We start from the raw sequence: 15200 nt of genomic DNA on the forward strand, positions 1-15200 counted from the left end.
TTGGTTTAGAATTGAGTTCAATGAGTTTATTGATTTGGATAATAGGTTTGGATTAATTATTTGAAATACAAAATTAAAATGAAAAAGGATAAATATACCCTTAAAGTATGATAAATGGTACATATATACCCTCTATCATATTTTGGATATAGATATGAAAATGATAAATGGTACGTATATACCGTCTATCATATTTTGAATATAGATATGACCCTATCATTAGTATGAGGGATATATATGTATCATTTTATTAATGATAGAGACATGTATACTAAAGTACGATGATGAAAGTATATACATACCAATTATAATAGTTTAGGATATATTTGTCCATTTTTCGTTAGAATGTCATAGTACTGATTATAAGCCATTGTAATAACACATTATCTTTGCTCAAATGAGGACAAGCATACCACCCTGAAGCAGAAAAAGTAAAAAGTAGAAAGTAAAAATTAAAAAGGAGACTATTTTGGGCAAGTGTAGTAATAATGGACCTCGGCGACTTCTGTCTTCTTCCATTTTCTTTTTCTTCAGACAAGACAATAAAACCAAACCACCTCTTCTTCCGTAACAACAAAGTAATCTTTGGAGAAGAGAAAACCCATATCCCAAATTTGTATGTATACATATAAAATATATTTTTGATTTTGTTCAAGAAACGAAAAAGGGTTTTTGGGTTTTTGATTATGGTCAATTGAATTTTGATTATTTGAAAAGTTATATACTTTTTCAATAAAATGGAATTGGTTGATCAGTCTGAATCTTCTCCTTTGGTTCCTCCTCCTTCTGTGATTACTGACCCTAGTGAGATAGATCTTGAAGCTGGTTCTGGTGAACAAATTCAGTGTAGAATTTGCCTTGAGACTGATGGTTATTTTCGTTCTTTTGACCCTTTAATTTCCTTTTCTTGGTTTTGCTGTTTGTTTATTTTTTGTGTATTTAATTAGTATTTTTTTGGTGTTTGTAACTGTAAAGGAAGCTGCTTTAAGTGATTCTTGAAACCATGTGGTGGAAATGAAAGTATTTTGGTGAATCTGTCGTGAAAATATGATACCATAACGTGAAATTATACAAGTGTACTAGTCAAATTAGATTTCACTAGGCATTAATACACTCTACCCTCGCCAGACCTGATACTACACTGAATATGTTGTTGTTATTAGTGAGAGGCTGATTTTTGCATTGAGTTGATAAATTTGATCATGTGGTATAGTATTAATTTTGTCTGATTACAGTGGAAATGAAAATACCATGTGACACTACGTCTATTATATTTGGATTTGTTATTTATTAACATTTGCTTTCTATCTGATTTATCAATGAAATGAAAAAAGTAAGAAGTGTTTATTAAGAGGTGGTGTAAAATTTTTGTGCGCTTGGTAAATGCTTGTTGTCCTGTTTGTTTGTTGTTTGTTTCATTCGATTGCATAGCATAATTTGACTTAGTAATGGATGTATTGAAGCTACATATCCAAAGAGAGGAGTCGTGGGGGTATGCTCGTTGAAGATGACAGAGTGTTGATTGACTAGACATGCGATGGAGGTAGATTGGAGGTTTGGAGATTGACCCTGGAGTCTAAAGGCTTCAAGTTGAGCAAGACTAAGACAGAATCCTTGGAATGCAAGTTCAGTAACGTAACTCGCATGGTGTATGTGGGAGTATAGATTAAAACATAAGTCATCTCCACGAATGGAAGTTTCAAGTATCTAGCGTCAATAATTCAAGGATATGAGGAGATTGATGATGATGGTTACACATCATATTTGAGCGGGGTGGTTGAAATGGAAGCTCTCATTCGGTGTCTTGTGTGGTAAGAATGTTCCATCAAGCATTAAAGGTAACTTCTATAAGGTGGTGAGACCAACTAGGTTCTATTGGGGAGTTGGTCGGTCAAGAGCTCGCATGTCCAGAATATGAGAATATGAGAGTAGCAGAACAAGGATGTTGAGATAGATATGTGGACATACTAGGAGTGATAGGATCAGTAACGAAGGGAGTGGCCTCCGTGGTGGACGAGGTTGAGATGGTTCAGGCATGTGAAGAGAAGAAGCACAAATGCTCCGGTGAGGAGAGAGAGGTTAACTATAGTGGCTGTGAGGAGAGATAGAGGTAGACCAAAGAAGTCTTTAGGTGAGATGATTGATGGATATGGTTACCTGTAGCTTACCAAGGACATGACCCTAGATAGGAAGATATAATGGTTGAGAATTAGGGTAGAAGGTTTAGTAGGTCGAGAGTTGTCTAGTTCCATATTCACTATTGTTGTTATACTGTCCTCTCTTATCCTTCGATTTTAGTATTACTTGATTTTTCATTTGCTTCGGTTATCATATTATTTTGGCGTTGCTACTATTCTCTTTTTCATTGTTTTCAGCATGACGTCTTCACTACTGTATTTGCTTTACATACTTGTTTTTATATGTTTTACTTGAGTTGCTGGTCTATCAAAAATAGCCTCTCTACCTTGACAAGGCAGGGGTAAGGGTACATACACACCATCCTCCTTAGACCCCACTTGTGAAATTACACCGGGTATGTTGTTGTTGTAGCATAACATTATTGAGTTATATATGCTGAACTTGTTCTGTTTTCACAATTGGGATACTTATAAATATTCTTATTTTCCTTTTCAGGTAGGGATTTTATTGCACCTTGCAAGTGCAAGGGTACATCAAAGTTTGTTCATAGGGAATGCCTTGATCATTGGCGCGCGGTGAAAGTATGTTTTTTTTTCCGGCTTTGTTTTTTTTCCGGCTTTTTAGTATGTTTTTTTTTCCGGCTTTTGAATCTATATGAGTTAAGCAATTTTAACCTTGTTATTGTCGAAGTTACCTTGTTGCTTTTTTTTTTTTTTTAAAAGACGCTCCATCAAGATACTGTTATTATTATATTTTTTATAACGGCGGTGTTTGGGCTAGCCTGCACACGCCTTGGCTAGTCCGATGGGTTACCTGCGACCTCCCATCAATATTCCCACCAATACTAACCAATACTGGTATCAGGTAACTCTGTCCACCAAGTCTTGTACAAATGAGATGAAACCATTTATTGTTTTTGTCTCCTCTGGGATTAGAACTTGAGACCTCATGGCTCAATCCACTCCATTGATCAGTTGGACACACCCTAGGGTGCTAGATTACTGTTACTCCTTGCCTTACTCGGAATTAATTTGTACCTGTGTTGTTGCATTAAAGCCTAGGATCAGATTTGATCAGTGTCATCATATATTGTGCATGTATAGTTTTTGGACTAGCTAACTTACTGACAAGAGTCATTTTCCATATGTGCTTTTCAGTTCAACAGTAATTCAAAACTATCAAGTAGTTCTTGAGGCTTTCCTTTCATAGAAGCAATGTCTGCATAAGTTCACAGATAACTTCCAAGCAACTTACAATAAGCAATAATTACCAGAATTGAATTTATTTTCGTTAGCTAAATGAATCTGTCTTCTACAGGAAGGATTCGCATTTTCTCATTGCACAACTTGCAAAGCTCCCTATTATTTGCGAGTTCATGTTCCCACTGATAGAAAGTGGCGAACTTTAAAGTTCCGATTCTTTGTGACCAGAGACATTTTGTTCATCTTTGTTGCAGTTCAGCTTGTAGGTGGTTGGTCCTATTTACAGTTTTGTTCTTTGATTTTCTGAGATATTTCCTCACATTATTTAAACATATCCAATTGAGCATTTACCTTTTCATTGCAGGTTATAGCCTCACTGGGATACTTAGTGTACTTGATTGACACCTACCACAAGTCTTGGTTGCGTTTGACATGGGGGTTTGATAGCGAACTAAGCTTCTACTACCTATGCGGTAAAAATCTTGAGCTTTCCAGTAGTTATGTATTTGTTAAATCATGATTTTTTTGATTGGTTATATGTGTTAAATCATGGTGTTACCTATCAAAAAAGAAAGAAATCTGTTTAAGTCATGGTACTTCGTGTTGTCTTTTCCTGTAAATTCTGTTGTGCTGATCTCCTTTACTCTCTCTTTCTCTCTGAAATTTATATCCTTTTCTTCCATAGTTTGTTTCCTGGACAAGATGAAAATATTGATATGGTGGTTTTGAGGAATCTTGATCCTCTTGAGATATTTTTGCAACAATTGGACATTATATCCTTCAAGGAGCTAAAGATGCTACTATTTCAAAAATGAGCTAATGTTACTATTCCTGTCTCATTCAATTGTTGGACAAAATTCTTTCTGAGCATAGACATTCTTTGTTCACCTGCTGCCTGCTCGAATAAGTACTTTTTGGATACTGATCACTAATCAGAAAAAAGTAATATAGCGACCTTGAATGATCATCTGATCACGTAGTGTTGAGAAATGGTTGATTGTTATGATATGGGATTCTTTAATATGAGTTGAGTAAGTCTAATGATCCATATCAGCTCATACTAAAGAATCTCATTTCATAATGGTCAGCGAGCCTCCACATCTAGAAGAATGAAAGCGTAAGTTCCAATTTTGTTGAATAAACTTAATCGCAATCTAAAATTGACCTTACCAAGAAGAATTATTCCACTGTAAAAAGAGCAACAATATGCTCTCAACTTATAAAAACAGTGAATTTTATTTCCTTAATAATTTGCTGATAGCTTAACTCTTACAAGAGCCTCAAATTCTCCAGCAAGTAAATTTTATTCTCTATAGGTAACTCTGACTTGCATATACTGTGAAATAAGATAGAATAAAATAAATGTGCTAAAAGCCCAACAATGTTGTTGCAAATTGTTTCTTTCAAATAAAATCTTAAAATATATTACTGTATCTTTCTTGACAAGAAACATTCTTTCCAAATGATCAAGAAAATACATCCTTCTTTCTAAGTAAAAAAATTTTCAAGGCTATAGTAATTTCAGTAGTCAGCTTCTACCAGGTCAATTTGGTCCTATTGAGAAAGGCCAACACCATCTATCAGACCCCTCCAATCTGTGGCCTATGGAAAAAATGCTGTCCTAAATTTTTGTAAGAAGCACCATCATCAGCATTCAGCATTCAGCTCTGGTGATGATTCAACTTACATTTGACCTTTATCAATATTCATTGAAGTTTGTATCTACAACATCAAATTATCCATAAGAAATATACATGATTCCAGTTTGAATTGTAGAAATCCAAACATCCCATACATATCCACACATTGAATATAATTTTCGTAAAGCTTGATCAACTTTCTTTATTGAGTTTTTCTGGCCTACTACATGACTGTTCTGGTAAGTTGGCATGACACCCAGTTTTGAATATCTCTGGCTGGCTTCACACTGTCAAAAGATTACTGAAAGGGGGCTTTTATGTGTTTCCTCCAGAAATACCAAATCAGATTCTTATTCACCTATCTCTCTTTCAATGTTTCCCTTCTTTGCATGTTCTCACAAGTGCTTTTGTTCCCTTCCAACCTAATGTCGTTCCTAACTTGTCTTACCTAATCTCCCCCGGTATTGGATTTTGATAATTGGAACCTTTCTTAGCTGCCATGGTATTTTCCTTGACTCTCGTCCTTTTTAGAAAATTCACATTCTCTTCACCAAAACTGGCATGGGTCAAATTAAAATCCAATTTACAAAAGCATTCCTTATTTGTGGGAAGTTTCGTCTCAAACTCCCTTTTTGTGCTTGTTTATAACATTTCTTGGTTCCTTATTAATAGAAAAATCTTGGTTGGTTCACTTGTTTAAATCACATCAGAAGATGTAAGATTAAGGTCTGTTCCAGGCATACAAATTCTTTATAAAAGAAGTGGGGAGGGAAAGTGAACGCATAGTGGAAGATACAGGTTCTCCCATGATGGCATAGGTGAAGATGGATGAGAGGAGAGGAGCTGCAATGAGAAGGGTGATAAGTTGGGGTTATAATTTTGAAGGATTATGATTTTTGGGGAAAAACAGAAAGGGGAAACTGGCAGACAGGAAGTTTTTATGTAGGGAGAGATAAAAGGGGAATTGGACTTAGTTTTTCCTTGTTTATTTTTTTGCGGGGGCATTAAAGCTCCGGATCATTAGTGTGATGTGCTGTTAGTGATATTTAAAGGAGAGAACATAGGTATGGTGCTAACCTATTACTGTCTCGTAGTAGGTAGTGAACATCCCTACTTAAAGTATTCATAAATATTCTTTTGACATTCATATGGTTGATGGTAATAACTAATATGTAATCAGAAATTATAAATCCTCAATGCATCAAATACCTCTCCAGTTTCCCAAGACTTTTTGTCTCATGTCGGTTTTAGACAACACAAACTCATAAGGTTTCGATTGCATACAGTATCAGATCCAGGATTTTTACTTAGTGGGTTCGAAAAATAGAATTATAAACATGCACATAAATCAACAAAACATAATTTCAAAGGATGCAATAGTATATTCTAGAGATACAAAAACTTGAAACTAACAAGAGTAATTAAGTAAAGCAAAAAGTTAGCCCTTAACAATGTGTCAGCTACAACTAGGGTGCTACGTAGAACGAGAAATTAGACTTTGACAATGTATCAATCTAGAATTAGGGTGCTAAGTACAAACTCCGAAAAGAGATCATGCCAATACTTCTCAAGCACATTTACAATACCACTCAATGAGGTTTAATTGCTTGAAAAGACAAAATAATATCATCAGTTGAAACATCATTGATCACATCTTTTTCCATAAAATAAACCATGAAACCGCTCAAGAAGTCATCATTCATTCTACTCCACAACTCATTCTTAATAAACTTCATTGAAAGAGCTCTTTCAACCGATGTAATAGCAACTGGTAGAAGCAAAGCAAATTTTAGCAAACGACACAAGAAGATAACACATTTTTATTGTCTGGACCAATCTTTTTGAAAGATCACAGAGCCTATTTAAATTGGAGAACCTTTATAAATGTTAGGAACATCACTAACGTAATTTGCAAGTTGATCCTCAAGTGCACATATGTTAAGTTCATCAAAGTCATCAGGATATAATTCAGCCATTCCCATTATTTTCTGGATGTCAAAATTTGAAAATAAGTCAGATTCAAACAAGCAACACTATAAAGCAACTTAGTTGTCACTTCATCAAAATGATCATTAAATTCTTGCAATTGCCAATCAATTATTTTACAAAATACTTCAACACGATAATAATGAAAGACAGTATAGTCCATAGGTTTACTCCATGATCTTCTAGAGTTAAACATAGGGCTCATCAAAATTAAGTACTACAGTGTTATACTTAATACAAAATGTAGACACCTCAGAAATAAACAAATCCCATTTTTTATCTTCCCTCAACTTTTGCAATCTTTTCTTGGCTACTTTAATAAGTAGCATGACTTTTGCAATATCTTGCTCTTTTTATGTAAGCATGTTCTAAGATTGTTTTTAATTCCTAAAATCTATTTCATCAAATGCAATGTAAATGCAACCTCATACGTTTGAGCAACTTTAATATATTTGTCTTGGATCTTTCATCTAAAGAATGTGTAGTTTCAACAATATTATCAAGTATATCCATAATTGAATCAAATTTAAGAATAAAATAATTAAAAGATAAAGTGAGATCCCCAACGAATATCACACGCTCTAAAAATACCAAGTTCTTGATGCACGATTCTAAATATTTTTAAGCTCACACATAAAAAGTCTCTTGAATTTTTGTTTTTTGAGATTCTCAATATCCATCCATACGTTTATAAGAAGCTCCCAACACGTTAAAAATATCTGAATTAGAAACACCAACAAGAGTCAATTGAAGTTGATGAACAAAACAAATCTACTTTCTTTCTAAATCAATATCTTAATGTCGTTGATATCACTTTGCATATTGTTTGCTTCATCATAGATTGTCCATGTACGTCCGATAAACTCAAAATCATAAACTCAAGGATTTTGAGAAAGTTAATTGGCAGTTGCTTCTTTTAGTGATAAAACACTAGTATTTTTAATATGAACAATGTCAAGAAATCTCTCCATCATAAATTTTTTTCCATCAACTTATCGTAAAACAACTTTCATTTGCTCCTTGCGTGAAACATCAAAAGATTCATCTACCAATAAGGAAAAGTAGTCACCATTTAGTTCCTTCATGATACCTTTAATCTAAGTTGCTCGGGCTTTGCAGGGATCTAGAGGTTGGATCTTTCATGAGCTAAATTTTTAGATTCAGGGATATGGATCTAGGTATGGATATGGGTGTGCGGATTCGGCTAAAAATAATTCAAATATCTAAAAATAGAGTTATAAAACCTAAATTATGTGATATCATATGAGAACTGTAGGAGAAAATCTTGTACTGTTATTATTCAAGGGAAATAACAATCGTCATGGTGGAGGAGACATTTTTGTGTGTGGTTTTTAGGAGTTGTAGAAAAAAGGCTAGTTTGGAATTTGGACACACATGTTGGTGGGATTACTAGCATCTATATTCAAGCAAAAAAGAAATGTGAGGATGTAATACAACAACAATAATCTATTCATGCTTCATTTGAGAAACAATCTAATCAAGATATGCATGGATATCGAATCTGCTTAGCTGCTTTAGTTGATGTAGTAAAGTTTCTTGTGAAACAAGTATTGACATTTCGAGGTCATAATGAATCTTTGTCATCAATTAACGGAGGTAATTTTCTTCAAATTCTTTCATTTTATGCTCAAGGGGGTGATGAAATTTGTAGTTTTGTTTTGGAAAATGAAAATGCTCCTCAAAATGATAAAATGACTTGTCCAAGGTTTTAAAATGGAATTGTGATTGCTTGCAAGATTGAAACAGTTAAAGACTAAATTACTCAGACTAATCACTTTTGTTGCCGCATACATGTCGACACGACATGGGCATGGATCCATACCCGATTTGGTCAATCGATTTTGGATACTTCGTCCAAAATCAGTTGGGAGATCTCATATTCATTCAATGAAAAGGAATGACCGAGTTTTTGTCCTTCGAAGAAAATGGAATATGTTGTGTATAGAAATTTCTATGTCATTCTTTTTCCTTTCATCTCCTCGACTCCTTTTAGGATTCTCCTCTTGATCAATATTGTTCTCCTAAAGTTCATATGACATCTCATAATGTAGGTTTTTATAACTCTAGTTTTAGATGTTTGAATTATTTTAGCCAAATCCCCTCACCCGTATCTATACCTAGATCCATATCCCTAAATCTTAAAATTTAGCTCATGAAAGATCAGATCACTAGATCTGCACCTACACTTGAGTTCGAGCAACTTGGATTAAGGGTATCATAAAGGAACTAAATGGTGACTATGACAACTTTTCCTTATTAGTTTATGAATCTTTTGATGTTTCACACAAAAAGTAAATGACAGTTGTTTTACGGTATGTTGATGGAAGAGGATTTGTGATGGAGAAACTTCTTGACATTGTTCATGTTAAAAATACTAGTGTTTTATCGCTAAAAGACGCAATTGTCAATTTACTTTCTCAAAATTCCTTAAGTGTATGTTTTCTATGTGAACGATGCTATGATGCAGCAAGCAATATGCAAGGTAATATCAACGACATTAAGATGTTGATTAAGAAAGAATGTAGATCGACTTATTTCATTCATTGTTTTGCTCATCAACTTCAATTGACTCTTGGTGGTGTTTCTAAAAGATGTCTTCAAGTAGGAGTACTTATACACTTGGTTTCATATATTTTTCATGTTTTGGGAGCTTCTTATAAATGTATGGATGAATTTTTTGAATCTCAAAAAACAAAAATTCAAGTGGCTTTTTATATGGATGAGCTTAAAATTGGTAGAGGCTTGCATAAAAAACTTGGTATTTCTAGAGCTTGTGATAGTCGTTGGGGATTTCACTTTATTTTTTAATTGTTTAATTCTTAAGTTTGATATAATTATGGATATTGTTGATACTACACATTCATTGGATGAAAGATTTAGGGCAACAAGATATATTAGAGTCGCTCAAACGTATGAGATTGTATTCATATTGCATTTGATGAAAAATTTTTTAGGAATTACAAACAATCTTAGTACATGCTTACCAATAAAAGAGCAAGATTTACAAATGTTATGTTACTTGTTAGAAGGTTGCAAGAGTTGAGGGAAGATAAAAAGTGGGTTTTATTTTCTTGAGGTGTCTACACATTTTGTATCAAGTATAACATTGTGGTAAATTTGATGAGCCCTATGTTAACTTTGGAAGATCACGATATAAACCTGTTGATTATATTGTCTTTCATCATTAATCATTATCGTGTTGAATTATTTTGTAAAACAATTGATTGGCAATTGCAACAACTTAATGACCGTTTTGATGAGGTTACAACTTCGTTGCTTTATGGTGTTGGTTGTTTGGATCTGGTAGGCTCATTTTTAAGTTTTGACATTCAAAAAATAATGAGAATGACTGAATTATATCCGAATGACTTTGATGAACTTATGGGCGCACTTTAGAATCCAGCTTGCAAATTACATTATTGATGTTCCTGAGATCGATAAAAGGTTTTCCAAGTTAAATGGTCTCTGTGATCTTTCAAGAAGATTCGTTCAAGCAGAAAAACATTTGTGTTATTCTCTTGTTTTTCGTTTGGTGAATTTGCTTCTTTCCGTTACCGCTACATCCGTTGAAAGAGCTTTTCCAGCAATGAATTTTATTAAGAATGAGTTGCAGAGTAGAGTGAATGATGACTTCTTAAGCGGTTGCATGGTTCTTTTTCTAGAAAAATATCTGCTTAATGATGCTGTTTCAACAAATGATATTATTTTGTCTTTTCAAGTAATGAAACCTCGTCGAGTAGATTGTTTGTCGGAAGTCTCTTTAGTCCTTTGTAGGATAAGTGTAAGATTTAGTGAACTTCTAATTATTTGGTGTTGGAATGTAATAGACTTGAATAGGGAGGAATAGATAGAACAAATTTGCAAATGTCGCCTGATGAAGTTGTGAGTGAGCATAGTTGATTAATTTAGTATGGGGGGAGTGGTGGAAGATGAGAGTAAATTTGGCCTATCAAATGGAATGAAGGGAAGACTTTTTTCATGGTAGTATATGTAGTTCGTGAGAGCCAGACAGATTTGGGGGAACTGGATGGTGTTGTGAAATCTGAATCAGACTGGATGAGTAGGTGGGACCCTAGGGTGCAGGGAGGGGTTTTTAGCCTTGTCTAGTCAGTATGCAAGGTGTGGAAAAAAATCAGTATGGAAAGGGGCAAACATGTCATTATGCAAGTTATTCCGAATGGAATGCACATCAACCACAATCCAATTTCCTCCAAAACTTAAAAAGCAAAAAAAAAATTTACCCACTAGGTACGCCAATCTATAAAAACCATGAGTTGGAGGATAGCTCACATGGTGCGAGGCTGTGAGCCCCTCACTCTTATTGGCGGTCAGGTGTTAGTGTATGAGTAGGCCCCTGTAGCATTATTAGATGAAAATGTCTCTAATAAGATCCAGTTGAGGCGTGGGAGATACTTCATTGTGCAAAATATTTGCATGTCTATCCCAGCGTATTTAGTTTTAGGTCCAAACCTTCAGGTGCTTGGACTGCTTAGAAATAAGCATTGGTGGGGTTTTCACCTTTCCATTCCTTGTGGTGAAGGAATGAAGCAGACCAGCAGCTTCCTCAACAAGAATATGGGAGCCACCTTAAAATTACTGGAGAACAAGAGAAGCAGGAGGAACAAGTGACACGGGAAAGAGGGGATTTAAGTATTCACGGCATCATTGGTCCAATTCTTGCTAATCACCGTAGCATTGATATAGTTCTGTCTATCTTGGGAAGAGACGTCCCATTCCTTTATGCCCATAAAGGCACTCAAGTACCAAATGGTGCAAAAATTTTCAAAAAAATTGATAGTTATTGCAATGAGAATTGCATCTGTCATTCTTCATGATTAATATATGCTTAAGACCTTTCAATATATTCAATTTTAGTATTCACATCCCCTAAAAAATAAAAAAGAAACTAAATTTAAGGTATTGATTTGACAATGCACAGGAGCACTGTTATTTTTTGCGCTTCTAGGCCTATCTGGTTGCTTCATCACCTGTTATGATCGAAGAGTGCGCAATGATTTGGCTCAACCCTGCCGCGAACTGTGCCTTTGTTGTTGTCATCCTGGGTAAAGCATCTTGATTCTTTGTCATTAGTAATAAGCTTAATACTGCATTCTTCTTCCTTGATTCTCTCATTATCAATCCAAGGAATGAGTAAATGAAGGTTACCATAGCAAGAACATTTTTTCCTTTACATCACTTTCACTCTTTAGACTGCATGATAGCAATTAAGCATTGCCAATGAAGCTGTGTTTGTATAGTTTTCTGGATAAGAATTAGAAAGTCTTGCTCTCTCCTCCGGTCTCTTTCTCATTTCTTGGGATGCTATTTGTTGAAGAAAGATTTATTGCTATCTTTTTCTGATGACTGGTGCATCATCGTTATCTTATGATATCCTTGCAGAATATGTGCAGACTGTCATTTGCCTGGTACACTTTGTATGTGGACTGATTGCACAACATGCTTTGAAAGTTGTGCTGGTGCAGCCAGTGAATGTGGAGGTTGCTTAGGAGGTGCCGGTGAAGCTGGCTTGCCACTAATATTTATTATGGCTTTAATTGTGCTAGGACTGTTTACTGTCATTGGCATATTTTACAGTGTTTTGGTTGCTACTATGGTTGGACAGAGAATATGGCAGAGGCACTACCATATACTTGCAAAAAGAATGCTGACGAAGGTGAGCTAAACTCTATTCTTGTTTTTTTCCCACCCTTTTAAATGTGACATTGTCATAAATGATTGTCTCTGCATGTGGTGGGCAGCTAGCCAGAGGATAGCAGAGAGTAGTTATGTGAGAACTGAGAACACACATAGCATCCACTTCTATATGTAACATTCCTGTATTGAAGGGAGTAAATCATTCTGAATTGTCTGATACAACATGTGTCTCTCGTGCTTTCTTGCCATTCCTTCTCAAGCATTGTCAAACAGAACGTGGTTTTGATACAAGAAACTGAAAATTTTCTTTTGTGTACCCAATCATTATCATGAACCCTTTTCGTCGAGAGGCAGTTCATTAAATGCTATATAAGTAAATCCTCGAGGATGCGATACCACCATATTTTGCACCATGATGACTGCTACAATTCGGAAGATGTTTCTCAGTAGCTTCCTAATGATATCTTTGTTAATATTTTGAAGGAATATGTTGTGGAGGATGTCGATGGTGAGGTCAACGGAAATGATTGGTCTCCACCAGCTCTGCCACCGGAGCATGTTCAGCAGCTGAAATCACTTGGACTTATGTAAATCTTTTGAGGATTTTGACATAAAAGGAACTCATATTATTGGGGCTAACCTCATGTAATTTAGCATAAGCAGTTAAAAGATCTTTATACAATCCTACCCTCTTCAAACCCTACTCGTGGGATTATATAGGGTATGTTGTTGTTGCTGTAGTGTGACCTGCAAGTAGGGGTGTGCAAAAATTGAACTGACCAATAAATCGAACCGATAAAAATGTTATTGTTTTATTGTTATTGGGTTATTGGATTAACAATTTTTTAATGGTTTTATAATAAAAATTGTTAGGTTATTGGTTCGTTTTGATCTTTTTTTATTGGGTTATTGGGTAAACCGATAATCCAATAAGAATATATATATATATATATATATATATATATCTTAATTTCTCTTTAATTTCTACAAATTAACAAACCTATTATTTCAATTATACAAACTCTTAATTTCTCCTAACAATATTTTGTCCAAATTTGAAGATTCTTGTAAATTAAAGCACATCATGTAGGATTTTTGGTTGCAATTAAAATTCAATTTTTTTTCACGTTAGTTACTAATATTTCTATTTTATGAGTATTTTTTTATCGGTTAAATCGAAAATCGAATCGTTAAGATTAAAAATTGATAAACTGAAAATCGATAAAAAAATACTTTATTGATTTGGTTATTGGTTTACCATATTTAAAAATTGAAAATTCATAAACTGAATCGATCGATGCACACCCCTACCTACAAGAGAGATTTCTTCTTGACGGAGAAAATCCCTTTTTAACCCAATATTGTTCATATTTCGAGGATGATCAACATGTAATTGTTAACAAAATTGATCCTGAACATAATGAGTTTAAAGTTGCAATCTGATTTATTTAAATCAATCCCCTAGTTCCACTACGTCTCTGTTTTTATATTTGTGTGATATTTCCAAGTGTATATTGGCTAATTGACTTGATTGTCAGATATTCAACTTTGTAGTAGTTGGAGGGGTCTTCTAGAAATCACTTTTTGGTAAAACCATGTGATGTGGAATTGCTTTGTAAGAAAAAAAATTGAATATTTGCTTCGTGATTCATAGACAAATTTTGATCTATCAACTACGAAGCCAAACTTGTGGTTTCGGTATAAAGAGTTGTATATATATCTTTATCAAATGGAATGTAGTTGTTACGATTGTTTTGTATTATTGGAAGTTATTTTATATTTTCTTCAAGTATGTTATAAGTTGACAAAACAATATGGGCTCCTTGGGTATGATTGATAAGAGATAGACTAATCTTAGGATTAATTTAATGATGAGTTTATTTCATGTTTGGTTAGGATAAAATCACGAATAACTTTGGAAATTAGTTATTTTGAGATTTAGTGATATTTTTATACCGTATTGAGAGTGAAATAACAATTTCGGGAGAACTTGTTTCCCATAAAATGAAATCTCCTCCACCTATCGACATAAGTTATTTTCTTACAATTATTCAGACTTTAAAAATTGTATAGTACTTTCTTTAACTAACATTTAAGTATTTCACTCACTAGTCACATTATAAAAACATCTTTCGAAAAAAAATTGTTCATGAAAAGATGACTAACGTTGTACTAGATAGCTCGTTTATAAGAGTTTTTCTTTTTTATCCGTCCGTATTATTGTTGAGGATTATATTTCATTATGTCACTTTATTGCTTCATTCATTCTTTCTTGTTTTATTAATTCACCTCAGCACTAGCGAGCTGACTAACTGATTAAATAAGTTGGTTGCGCAGCTAGTTAGATGAGCTGGCTGATTGATAGTTAGTCGGTTATTAGTGGAGTTTGAGTGTGAAGTGATCTAACATACAAGAATATTCTAGAACAAGTTAGTTATCCCTACAACTCAAGTCTATAAAAGGCTGAATATGCTCCTCATTGTAATAAATCAGAAGCAGTTATAAAATTCTCTTTCGTTCTTCCTTTTCTTTCTTCTAAGCTCCATTAATGAAGTCC

At 34.2% G+C, this 15200-nt stretch overlaps 1 protein-coding gene across 1 annotated transcript; it reads left to right on the forward strand.

The window, feature by feature from the left end:
• Positions 1–396: 396 nt before the first annotated feature.
• On the forward strand, positions 397–13464 carry LOC107850901. The gene is made up of 7 exons (XM_016695711.2): positions 397–870; positions 2635–2720; positions 3457–3603; positions 3706–3814; positions 11928–12051; positions 12389–12662; positions 13127–13464. Exons 1-7 carry the CDS (start codon positions 738–740, stop codon positions 13232–13234), a joined length of 981 nt encoding a protein of 326 aa, XP_016551197.1. The 5' UTR covers positions 397–737; the 3' UTR covers positions 13235–13464.
• Positions 13465–15200: the final 1736 nt, after the last annotated feature.

The sequence above is a fragment of the Capsicum annuum genome, chromosome 12 (genome assembly GCF_002878395.1).
Source record: "Capsicum annuum cultivar UCD-10X-F1 chromosome 12, UCD10Xv1.1, whole genome shotgun sequence".
Taxonomy (NCBI): domain Eukaryota; kingdom Viridiplantae; phylum Streptophyta; class Magnoliopsida; order Solanales; family Solanaceae; genus Capsicum; species Capsicum annuum.

Excerpts from the sequence above, each read along its gene's own strand:
- LOC107850901 (XM_016695711.2), top strand. The coding sequence starts at position 738 with ATGGAATTGGTTGATCAGTCTGAATCTTCTCCTTTGGTTCCTCCTCCT. Across the intron at positions 2,721-3,456 it reads ATCATTGGCGCGCGGTGAAA|GAAGGATTCGCATTTTCTCA; the intron begins GTATGTTTTTTT and ends TGTCTTCTACAG. Across the intron at positions 3,604-3,705 it reads TCTTTGTTGCAGTTCAGCTT|GTTATAGCCTCACTGGGATA; the intron begins GTAGGTGGTTGG and ends TTTTCATTGCAG.